General features: G+C 46.2%; 1 protein-coding gene across 6 annotated transcripts in view; it reads right to left on the bottom strand.

Moving 5' to 3' along the window:
* Nup214 (nuclear pore complex protein Nup214) overlaps positions 1 to 12105 on the bottom strand; it is a 280169-nt gene that overhangs the window by 238756 nt on the left and 29308 nt on the right. For all 6 annotated transcript variants that reach the window (XM_075879493.1, XM_037413729.2, XM_037413730.2 and 3 more), the window contains exon 6: positions 747 to 850. In XM_075879493.1, coding sequence (XP_075735608.1) covers positions 747 to 850 — 104 coding nt within the window. The remainder of the gene's footprint in view (positions 1 to 746; positions 851 to 12105) is intronic.

The following is a 12105-nucleotide window of genomic DNA, read 5'->3' as shown; positions in this document are numbered from 1 at the left end:
CCCCCCCCCCCATTTTTTGTGCTCATTCAAGACGCGTATTTTCTTTTCTGCTTGAACATTCCACTGCAATTCTAACACGCGGGGTTAATGTTATCATATGCGCCTTCCAGAGGATAAAAAGAGGTTGGCTCACTTGATCTCCGATTCAGTAGCGCTCACGCTTTTACCCTCCTCATAAAAGTTACAATGCGTGAGAACATGTTCTGAATTGGGACTTGTGAGGGAATATAGTGGCGACGGCAAAAACCCACCGAGAGTGTCTATATAATTGCTATCGCAAAAATAACGCAGTTTTTAACTGCTAAATAAGTGTCTTGGATTAGCTCTGCCTTCGGTTTTCCTTTTGTTTATTCGTGCATTTATTTTTTGAATTTTCATACCAAACCTGCACATAACAAGATCCTCTTTACAACGAATTTTTCCAGGAATTAGTCAGTTTCATTATATCTACGTTCAACTGTACCAGAATTTGATGATTCCCAACACCAAAGTAAAGCTCGACAACTCATGAAAAATCATGACTGCTGGACATTAGCCTTTTCATAAATAATAATGCAGCAACAAAAAGAGAGGAAAATACAGCAACAAGTGGGCTGCCACCAGTGCAATCGGAACCCACAAATTATGTATGACATGCCAAGCGCCATCCATGTAGAACGAGTTATTTCTGTGATTGTATTCACAAATAATGTGAAAAAAGTTGTTACAGGTATAATACACAAATGTTTATTGAAAATGGCACTTACCGTAAAGGTCACAATCACAAGGTTTGCGTGGGAATCTGCTACTTGGTTTGCCGGGGCATAAACAACAGCAAAAACAGTAGGGGCCAACCAACACACACTTAAAACTGAAAAAAAAAAACATATTCAGAACATTACTGAACAATCATCACATTTGTCTGACATGCACCATCTCCGACACTGACAGCATGCCATCCCAAGAGTCTCACCGTCGCCATGCATCAGTCATACCAACAACTTTTCCTCAAGAAACAGCTGCTGCTTATAAGAGAAAGTGGCCCCGTTTACAAATACAGTTGAACCCCTCTATAAGAGCCATGCACTGGGCAGCAATTCTCCTGTTTTATGAGGTGTCTCTTATAAGCAGGGTACAATGTCTGCATTTTCTTATCAACACCTATTTTAATGTTGGCACACTGGTCTCTCTTTTACCCTTACAACTGTGTCTCTTAAAAAAGGGTTTGACTGGAACTTAACACAAGGAAGATATTTTAAGACACCGAGAGAAAATTTCTAGATTATACACAATATCAGTAGTATCCTCAAAACCTGTTCCAAATACAAGCATCTAAGTTTGAAGTATACAGGAAAATCTTAAATCGACAGATACTGAATTTACTCGCGTAATGAACGCATTTCTTTTTTTAAAAAAATTGGAGCCAAGTTGAAGGGTGCATTTATTACACGGGGTAAACTTTATGAAATTTTTTTCAGGAGCACCAAGAATGCAGTAATGCAAAAAAAAGTTAGGTTGCTTAGCCTTTGCAATTTACACATGCGTACACTGTTTGTAAACAGCTTCTTTGTTGCACTTTACTCATCTTCGGTGGTTGATGGCGCTATCTTTTGCAAGCTGTCCCCGGGCTGCCCGCGCACGCCTTCTTTGTTGCACTTTACTCATCTTCGGTGGTTGATGGCACTATCTTTTGCAAGCTATCCCCGGGCCGCCCGCGCACGCCACAACGTTTTGTGGCTATTTTTTCTCGCAATCGTTTAACCGGAACAGTGGTATCTGCTGTGATCTCGAGGGGCAGCCAAATGCGTGCGCTACGACGCTGCGAAGCACTTTGCCAACTTCGCGGCAACCTCGCATGACAACCGTGACGACGCTATTAACATTGTAGCAAGCACGAGGTTGTAGTAGCAAGTAACCAACATTGTAGCAAGCTACCTGTGTAGCATCAAAGGAACCGTCGATAACAAGATTAACTATAAAATACGGCCGCCGCCTCCCCACTACATGAGAAGTGCCTCTACGTGTAGATAACAAGCAAAGCGAGAATCAGGGGTGCTACCATGTTGCGGAAATCGTCACCATCTTCTATAGACAACAAGCGATTTTAGCGATGAATGACCCTTCGCTACAGCAAATCCTGCCATGGTCGCTCGAAAATTGCGTGCACGTGATTAGGCTTTGTTTCGTTTTGTTTTGTTCGGGGGGGGAGGGGGGGAAGAGATTCTTGAGAAAAAGGTTAAAAGGTAAGAACAAGGGGTGTGGAGTGACACCTCAACAGGGGGGGGAATGAAGGGACAGTTATGGTGTGAAGAAAAAAGAGATCAGGCTAAAAGAGAGGGGGGGGGGGGGGGGGCTCCCTGCCATGTGGGTGGCAGGAGGGAGCCACCCACATGGGTGGGCACAGTTTGGTGACCTTCCCTCACTGTGTGCTTATCAGCTGTGATATCTCTACACTCCCTCTGCTCCTGAACCCTGCTGTAGATCACAGATAGAACGAGGAGGGGTGGGGGGGGGGGGCATGCTGTGTACATATAGAAAGAAGAGCAATAGGCATGTGGCAATGGGCAAAGGGGAGGGAGAGAGGGAGCCAAGGATGTTGAGGGGGGTCGGCAAAGAAATAAAAAACAGAAGAGATCTAACGAGTGAGGAGGTGCCAGGTGTGGGCTAGCGGGACTGCAGCAGATGAACGTAAGGGGTGGGTTTATATGCGGGGAAAAAAAAAATCAAATTTTTATGACAGAAGTTGGGGGTGTGTTTATTATGCGAGTGCGTTCATTACGCGAGTAAATACGGTAATTAGAACTGTATGGCTGGTCCCAACAAAGTTCTGTGTATTAGAATAAGATAAACATTCCAGAAACTACTTAACAGTTAGTTTGAAAAAACTTTTTCTGTCAAATACCCCATTTCATCAAGCTGCACACTATCTGCTGGTCATGAGAGAAGGATCTGCAAGATTCTTGACAGAGTGGCTATGCGAGGCTTGCCTCTATAGAGATTCCTTGTCCCTCAACCTACAACATGCCAAAGGCGTTCTCTAGGTCAGTGTTTTTAGCCGTTAATTTTCTAGGACCCTCACAGACCGGTGGAAGAGATGAGGGACCCCTTGACATCGAACGAAAAAAAGGGGGGGGGGGGGTCACAATACAGCAGCGCAGAGTGAAGGTATGTGGCTTTTATTAAAATGGATCTCCGCACACCCATTAGCAAAATCACTGCTCTTGGCAAGAAGTATTAGCGAAGGGCTTATGACAGCATAAGCTCTCCCCCCTGCACGCTATGATCCCTTGGGAGGCCAAACAAACAACCCCTTACATGCAAATTTTACTGGCTTGGCTGTCGCACTCCTTATTGCAATGTACCAGTTTGAAAGTGACATTGCATTGCCCATTACATCAACTTATTTTCCAAAAAGTTTATAAAATGTGACTGCCTACACAAGGCCCGTGCAGTGATGGGAATGCCTTTCAGCATTTTGGAGCAACCATTGAAGCAGACAAAATTTGCTTTTGGAGCAGCTACCTCTGTGTTTGGAGCATGCCTGTATTTTTCATGATACCACATAGGGAAAAATTTACCTTTATTTAGTTTAATGTTCTCTCAGTTTGAATAATCATTTATACAGAAGCAGCAAGCCCACAAAATAAACAAAAGTGAGATCCTAAACAGAAGCGGTGACATAAAACAGTGAAAAGATACATTCAAATCTCGCTACAACGAAATTGACGGGACAGGTGAAAAAATTTGTTGTCGCGGAATTTTGTTGTAGCGAAATTTCATCTAGAGACCACAAAATTTGGTAAGATATTATGGTTATGTCAAGAGACTGGATTATAGGCAAATGCCTATTTTGTTCCTTGCGTTCCTATCGTGCCATTTTGATATATGAACATGAATTAGAGATTAAGAAGAGCTTTTATAGTGTTTCTATAGTGTCTATGAATGCGTATTATCCCCATCAGTGCCTAAATGAATGTTATTTAAGACTAAATTTTGTTTTTGAGCACGGTTTGAAACCGTTATTCATGTAATAAAGGCAACATTGATATTTCCAAACCACGACCTTCTGTATTTTACTGACCTGCCCAGCGAGCGAAGCGCCAGCACGCCCTTTCTGGTATTGGTGCCTGCCGCTATGCGCCCTGTGGCGCTGCAACTTACCTCATCCGCACCGGTTGCTGGCGGCCAAAACATGGGTCGCCGCACTTTTTTTTTTCGTCTGCTCGCGTGGCGCTGGGAGAAAAGCAGCAATGTTTACGCGTGCATACACTCTGGACAATTAAAATGAATAAAAACCTTTTTTTGAATAAACTTAAAAGTATAATGACGACCTTTCGCTACCTGTCGCAGCTCGGCACGAGCTGTGACAGAAGCGTGCAGGTCGGCGCAGTTTGTACACCAGCGAAGCAAGGTTTCTTGGTGCAAATTAACCATCAGAATGGTGGTTTGCTGCGTGCCTTTCTGCGAATCAAGGCAAGGGAAGACTCCTGATGTGACTTTTCATGAGTTTCCAGTGACCGAAGTCCATGAAAAATGGATCAAGGTGATTTCTGTGTTGTAAAGGACTACGTTGCTGGGCTAGTTGATGGTGCATGACAGACTGAAACGCTATTAGCGCAAAAAATAATAAACCGACAACCTCAAGAAAGTAAACGACGACCCGCTATACTTACAACTGTTTATTAAGGGGGGGCGCGGCAAGTAAAGTGCCGATTTTGGTCAAAATATGCGATTTTCTGATTTATTTTTTTTCGTAATCTTCAGACCTTCAACTTCCTTGTTCTAAAATATTACAGCGAAACGTGCGCTACAAATCCCGCAAATAGTGTTTTTGCCGAGGCTAGTCGCCGAAAAGTGCGAAAAAAAAGCCCCTGAAACGGTGTTGTTCACGCCGCACAAACGCGCCAAGTTGTTGACCGTGGGCCGCCATTTTGGTAGCTTTGGAAAGAGGAGAAAGCCGGCTTCCCGATGGTCGCGGTCTCGTATTTCGCCGAGTGAAAATAAAAGCGCGAGGAGCAAGTAAAAAAACGAAAACGACGAACGGCAATTGGCTGCGCGGGTCACGTGGTAGCAGGCGCGACCTCTTAAGGCACGAACACACTAGCGGCGCCACGCTCTGCCGCGCGCCGCTCGCGAGACGCCGCTTTTCTCTCTTTCTCCCGCCGAGCGTCGAGGAATTTCTGCCGCCGACTCAATCGCTCCTTGCGCTATTTCTGCCGCCGCCGCCCAAGCAAAGCGCCAATCAGCGACGTGTGTGGTAGTCGCCATAGCAACGCACGGAGCTTGTTTTCTTTTTTTTTTTTCGGTGGTCATTTTTCTCACACCGTCGTTTTTTGAAGCACGCACCATGGACACCGAACGCTTTTTAGAGGAGATTAGACTCTACCCTTTCTTATAGGACAAAACGATGCCTGATTACAAAGATAAGGAAGCAAAAATGAACAGATGGGATCTTATAGGATCTATGTTTGGATTGACAGGTAAATGGCGATTGCGTGGCTCATTGCATGTTGAGCGCGAATGAATAGTATGTTTTATTCACTCACTTGTGCAGGAACACAGGCCATGTTGAAGTTTAAAAATATTAGGACCGGTGGATGAAGCTCGTGTCGGGAGTCGAGGCGAACACTCGGAGTGGTGCGCCAGGCAATAATGGCAAAATTAAGTGGCCCCTGTTCTCAATTATTGACAGCATGCTCAGGCAGACACCTCACTATGCGGAAAAGTAAGTGATCAATGACGTGCCGTTTCATATTGCAGCGCACGCAGGATACCTGTTTCATGCCTTCAGTATCTCTGTACCTCCAAAGCGGATGGACCCAATATCTTCGCGGCGCATTTCGAGAGCGGCGACGCTGAAGCAACAGCAGACACGCCATCACGGTAACGTTGAGCGTTGCGCAGAGATCGTCGTCGCCTGCCATTGTTCGCACGATTGCACCGTAAAGTCGGAGAGCTCAGAACCAACGCTTCCTAGTACAGGAGGCGTTGTCAGAACAGACGACGAAAAAGCGCGCAAAATCTCGCGAGCCACTGCGAGGCCGCTCGAGACTGTTGTCACGTGACTCCCGCAAATGTGGCCAGCGTGCCGCTTTTCACCGCTCGGCGGCGAAGACGCGCGTCATGCCGCGGCGGCACGCTTTCCGCTAGTGTGCTCGTACCTTTACTGGTCAAAGCTGCGCCGCGCACCTTGGCAACCTTGGAAGCGCGAGCGCATCTGCGGCCGCCGAGTCGAGAATCATCCGGCGTGCGCTTCGTTTTTTGCCAGTTGGCTGTTTTTGTGATAGTTCGCGTGCTTTTTTTACCAAGCTTTGTTTACATCGGTGGTCTCTTCTGAGTGCTTGCTCATACTGCGGTGCTATGTTGTCGCAAAAAAAGTTCCGGAGCGTCCACAAGTACGGCAAGCGTCGGAAAGCTTGGAACAAAGGGCAGACGACTGCGGCTGCCGTCCCAGTCGCAGTTCCGGACGGAGCATGCTCTTCAAGCGTCACGGAGCCTCTACTCAGACCCTTCGCTGATTGTTGTGAGGCCGAGAGTGTGGAAGGTGCCACATCGTCGTATGTCAGACCGCCGGATGCCGTCGACCGTGATGGACGCTCTCGCGAACCCGATTGCGGTGGCACCGCGTCGGCAGCCGTTGCAACTCCGGGCGTGCGCGCGTCGAACATTCTATCGCCAGTTTCGGCCCAGATTCCGAGCAGTGAAGAAATCGCGCAGCGGGCGCAGACAAGGCGGGATGTTTTGGATGCCGTAGCATCGAAATCCGCTTCAAAGCGGAAGCTCGAGCTTCTGAACGAAGGCTGCGACGAAAATGACGGCGGTAAGGACTCCACATTCTTCATTGTAAATAAGAAGATGCTGAACGGTCTGCTTTCGTCAGTAAAGTGCAACAAGTGCGACGAAGGGTCGATACGCCTCGAGACTACGCACTGCCTTGGACTCGCGGCGAGGATGGAACTTTTTTGTGACAATTGTGGCATAGTGAACAGTGCGTGGTCGTCCCCGAGGTGCTCCGGGCAACAAAAAACGAACCCCTTTGAGGTAAACGTGCGTGCTTTGAGGGCTGTGCAGTCAGTTGGCAGAAAACAATCTGCCATAAATGACATTTTTTCTGCGATGGACATTTCGCATCGAGCACTGCACCACAAGTCCTACCAGAGACTGCAAAGGAAGTACAGCCACCCTGCCACCACATCAGCTGCACTGATGTGCACCTTCTGTGCACCTAGGAGGAGTGCCAGGCAACATTGACGTCATTTACGACGGCACGTGGATGACGAGGGGGCACAGAAGTCATATTGGCGTGGGCTGTGTAATCGAGCTGTACACAGGCTTGGTCTTGGACCACTGTGTCCTGTCCAACTACTGCCAAGGCTGTGCTGTTGGCCCCAAGCCTGGTGACGACAACTATGAGGAGTGGCTTGAGAAACACAAGCCACAGTGCCAAAAGAACACCGATGCTAATGCAGGCCAAATGGAAGTAGAAGCAGCGAGGATCATGTTTGAAAGATTGTTTACCAAGTACAAGCTTCGATACATCAATGTGCTCTGCGACGGTGACAGCCGTACGTACCTTGCCCTCACGCAAGACAAGGTGTATGGCTACATGTTGATTAAGAAACAGGAGTGTGTGAACCATGTGAAAAAAAGAATGGGCACTTCCTTGCGCAACCTTCTTGATGAGCACAAATCCAAAGGCCGAGGACTGAGCATGGGTGGCAAAGGCCGGCTGACGCAGGGCCTTATAAAGAAGTTGACGAATTATTATGGCTGGGCCATTAAGAGCCACCCCAACGATGTTCCTGGCATGGAGAGGGCCATCATGGCCACTTATTACCATGTAACATCCACAGACCAGGATCCACACCACGACCTGTGCCCAAGTGGGACTGACTCCTGGTGCCCGCACAATCAGGCATTGGCCAAGGGAGAGCCGCTGCCGCCTCACAAACATAAACTGCCCCCTCACGTGCGAGTGGCACTGCTGCCAATCTACAAGCGCCTCTCGAACAAAGAGCTCCTTGAAAGGTGTGCGCAGGGAAAAACCCAGAACGCTGTGGAGAGTATGAACAGCCTCATTTGGTCACTCCAGTCCAAGAGCCAGTTCGCCTCCCTTCGAAGTGTGGAAAGTGCACTTGCAGATGCAGTCTGCCGTTTCAATGGTGGCTGCAAGAGTGCGCTGCAAGAGATCACTGCTCAACTGGGCTTCAATCCAGGAGACTGCTCTTTGCGGCGAGCAGCCGAAAAGGATGCCAAAAGGGTGAAGAGGGCTCAAAAGGCGCATTGTTCCACGACAAAGAAGCGCAAAACTGGGTTGCGCTCTACAGAGGCCAAGGCCACAGCATCTCAGGATTACTGCCCAGGAGGATTCTGAGTGTTTTAGGCATGTTGTGAACTTCCAAACAAGAGTGAACTTTCAAAGTCAGTTTTCTCAACTCTTGATTTTCGCCTATGTGCCTTCGCTAGAACATCTGTCATTTTTTAACAAAGACTGATAGAGTCGTTCCGTTTTTTGCACTAGGCTCAGGAGGCCTTTAGCAGTGCAATAAAGCTTTATCTCTCTTCTTACTCATCATTTAAAATTTTTAGAACACATTTTATAATTACTGCGATGTGTGCGCAAAACAACATCCATGTTTTGGAAATTTTATTTATGGTTACAAGAACTAGAAAAATCAACTAATAGCTTCTTTGCACAAGTTGATGCTTTGGGAACATAATAATATGAAAAAATAATTTCATTTAGCAATAATTATCTCTTTAAGTGTGAAGAGCATTAATTAGTATAATTATGCTTGTAACTCAAAAAGTACAAGAGGTATTTGAAAACGGTTTTCATATTTGGAATCCTCACAATCATCCACATACACACACCAAATTTCATCACAAACAGTACATTAATAAAAAAATTAGTTTTACTTGCCACGTCCCCCCTTAACAAACAAAAAAAAGAAAGATGACATGAGTGCACATATGGAAACCATGTCACTACATGTGGTTATGCAACTAGGTTTTGAAACACACCCATTGTGTGAAGAATTAGCATTGAATAAGTTATTTAAGGTGATGTTTCGTTTCAAAACAATTGCAGAGTATCTTTAATAGATTATTCATGTACCTGCGATCTACATTTGCCGTTTGAGACGTAGGTATTTATGCGCAAAATTATCTGTATTTGGTTGTTTTCTATGCGCGCCGAATGCCGCGGACACTGTCAAGTGTCATAGTCCTTGCCCTTTCTTGCCCAGACAGTAAATGCAAGCAAGCTGAGTGTAATCCAACGGCAACAAGCCTACCATTGTATACACATATAGCTGGTATCATGAGTTATATAAACATTTGGTGGCCAGCGCTTTTTAGAACCTGTCTACGTCGTCATTCTTTCTTGTTTGGCACGCTGATACATGTATTTGAAAAATAATGCACTGAAATGTCAACTAAAATGCAAAAGAAGATTCTCAAAGTCACATGAAATAAAATGATTCAAGATAGCCGTCACATTTACTCAATGCGTGATGAAACTCTTCTCTAACCGGCGGCAACCTATGCATTCTCATGCATTCACCGGCGCTCAGCTGGGGTAACTGGAGAGCCCCCTAGGTGGCGAAGTTCGGAATCCGAGCCGGCGCAGGCACCTCCACATACCGCCGCCAGCTGGGCAGGTCAGGAGTACAGTAGGTCGTGTTCCAAACACTACGAGGTTCAACAAAGTCCTCTAGTTCTAGCAACTTCTGCAAAACAACGGCTAACTGCAGTAGAATGGTACTCGCTGGCTACCATACGTCACAGAGCTGACATGCTGCAAATGATCGGAGGAGGAGCATGAGGAGTTCAAAGGACTATTTTTGCAGCCCTAAGTGGAAGCACATCTTGGCGTCTGCAGAGGAATGAGGAGAGAGAATTGAAGATGGGATAAGAAAATAATTGTGGTGTCTTTGGCCGAGGACGCCACTTCTACATACATCTGTCCAGTGTCCTGAAGGATATGAAGAACCGCCCTAAAAACCTGGGTGTTGTGGTGGGAAAGGAACAGCAGGTTTTTCTGTGCAGCCGCAGGTAGGTGGAGAATGAATGAAAAACAATGGATGGCCACTCATGGAATACTCATGTTGATTTAGTGGTGGCGAAGGCCACCAAATTGTACCTTAAAGAGCGAAGCCGAGACAGGTACCGGCATGTTTACAATCAACAATGTATTCAGCATGCATTCACCCTCCTATGCCTGAATACGCTTGTGTCGTATGAGATCCCTTGGCACATGTCTCTAAGTGACAAACATGAAAAAATACAGAACAAAGCTGCAAAGATTTTAAAGCCATTACTCAAAAATGACAGCAGTACCAATATGTGTATAAAAAATGAACTAGGATGGCAATTACTCTCATCGCATCAAACTAAACTCCGGTTAAGAGCTCCTATGTCCGGTATTTCATGGTAAAACTCACATTCAAAAATTAATGCACAGTCTGTTTCACACTTAGGGGGAAATCTCTGATCGCATGGCCAGCGCAGTACCCACGTGCCGCCATAGCAAATGGTACAATTCAACACTACGGCCCTTCAGATGTCTATGCATGTGCAAGCTTCTGTCTATATGCAAATGCAGTGCTGGCCGCACCGCGATTTGTGTGTTCCGGGATTTCTCCTAAGTGTGAAACAGACTGTATCTAAACAGTCCTCTTCGTGCAATGGGAATTGTTTCAATATTTTAGAATGTCGTACAAGATCTAATTTTGATATTAATACGTTTTTTGTTAGTTTCATGACTGAGTGAAATGGCTTATAAAGAGAACAAGTGTGCTGTATCAATCAAGGCGCGTTTTCATTGACATTGTAACGTATCTGCCGCAGGGCCTTCGGGTAAAAATTGTGAAGTGCACGCGACTTTTCTTTTATTTCTATTTACTGCTTAAGGCACCCCCCTCTAAATGACAGACGAAGTTGTAGCGTATTTACTCGCGTAATGATCGCACCCTTAAATTCAGTCGTCGAAATTCTACTTTTTTTTTTCCCCCGCGTAATAATCGCACCCTGAACTTGCCGCATCGACATGTCATGTGCCAAGCCTAGCTGAACGCGCCTATCATTGTTTCTGTGATCTGAAAGCGGGCATCACTATGCTAATGCCATAAATTTACTGATTTAAATGAAAGCATTCCTTATTTAGATGGAAGAAACTGTTTTGATGCGTGTGACGTACTCACAACCTCCATAACTGACGCAAAGAAGAAAAAAAATGCGGTGGCTTCGCTCCCTCAGCCGCCATGTTTGTCTTGACATCCCGCACTGTTACAGTGGCGGCCACCTGTTGGTCAACCTATGTTCATCTCGCAGCAATGTTTTTTTGTTTTTTTTTGCTGAGACCAAATTATTTCTTTTTTTGTGCTTCGTGATCGTCTGTTGAAGCGCAGTTTCACCATGGGGCAGTATGCGAGCTTTACTGCCGCGTTCAAGCTGAAGGCGCTTGACTACGCGCTAGAGCACGGCAACCGCGCTGCCGGCAGACATTTCGGCGTCGACAAAATCCGGATCTAATATTGAAAAAAACAGCGCAACATGCTCATGGATACTAACAGCACACGATGGGCTTTCGCGGACCCGAATCTGGCAAGTTCCCTGACATTGAAAAGGCAGTCCTCGAATACGTGAAGGACATGCCCAAGGACGGTTATGCAGTGTCATTAGACATGGTACGGATAGACAGTTTCCGGAGGCTGGGAATAGCCACAAAGGACTTCCGCGCCAGCTCCGGCTGGACGACACGCTTCATATGGCGGAATGGAGTGTCGCTGGCATTTCCAACGTGCTCGACGGAATGGAAGATGACCCTCTGTGAGACAGTGAAGACACTGCCCGTTCCGACAGGGAATCGTGCGGCGACGACACTGACGCCAGTGATGCTTCGGAGTCTGAATGAACGTTAGGGGGTCACAGAGGTAAAAAATAAAAGGGCAGTGTGCCATGCATGTAGCTCCTGCATAATGCGTGGATTTTATTACAAAGGTAAGCCTTAATTTACTTTTATTTTTGGTTACGTTCATGATAGCTACCATAAGAATTCTGATTAGCGAATTTTTTGCGTTTCCGGTGCTCAGAATATTTTTTTCACGGAAAATTTACCCCGCG

Source organism: Rhipicephalus microplus, chromosome X (assembly GCF_043290135.1).
Source record: "Rhipicephalus microplus isolate Deutch F79 chromosome X, USDA_Rmic, whole genome shotgun sequence".
Taxonomy (NCBI): Eukaryota; Metazoa; Arthropoda; class Arachnida; order Ixodida; family Ixodidae; genus Rhipicephalus; species Rhipicephalus microplus.
This window is presented reverse-complemented; position numbering and strand designations above follow the sequence as displayed.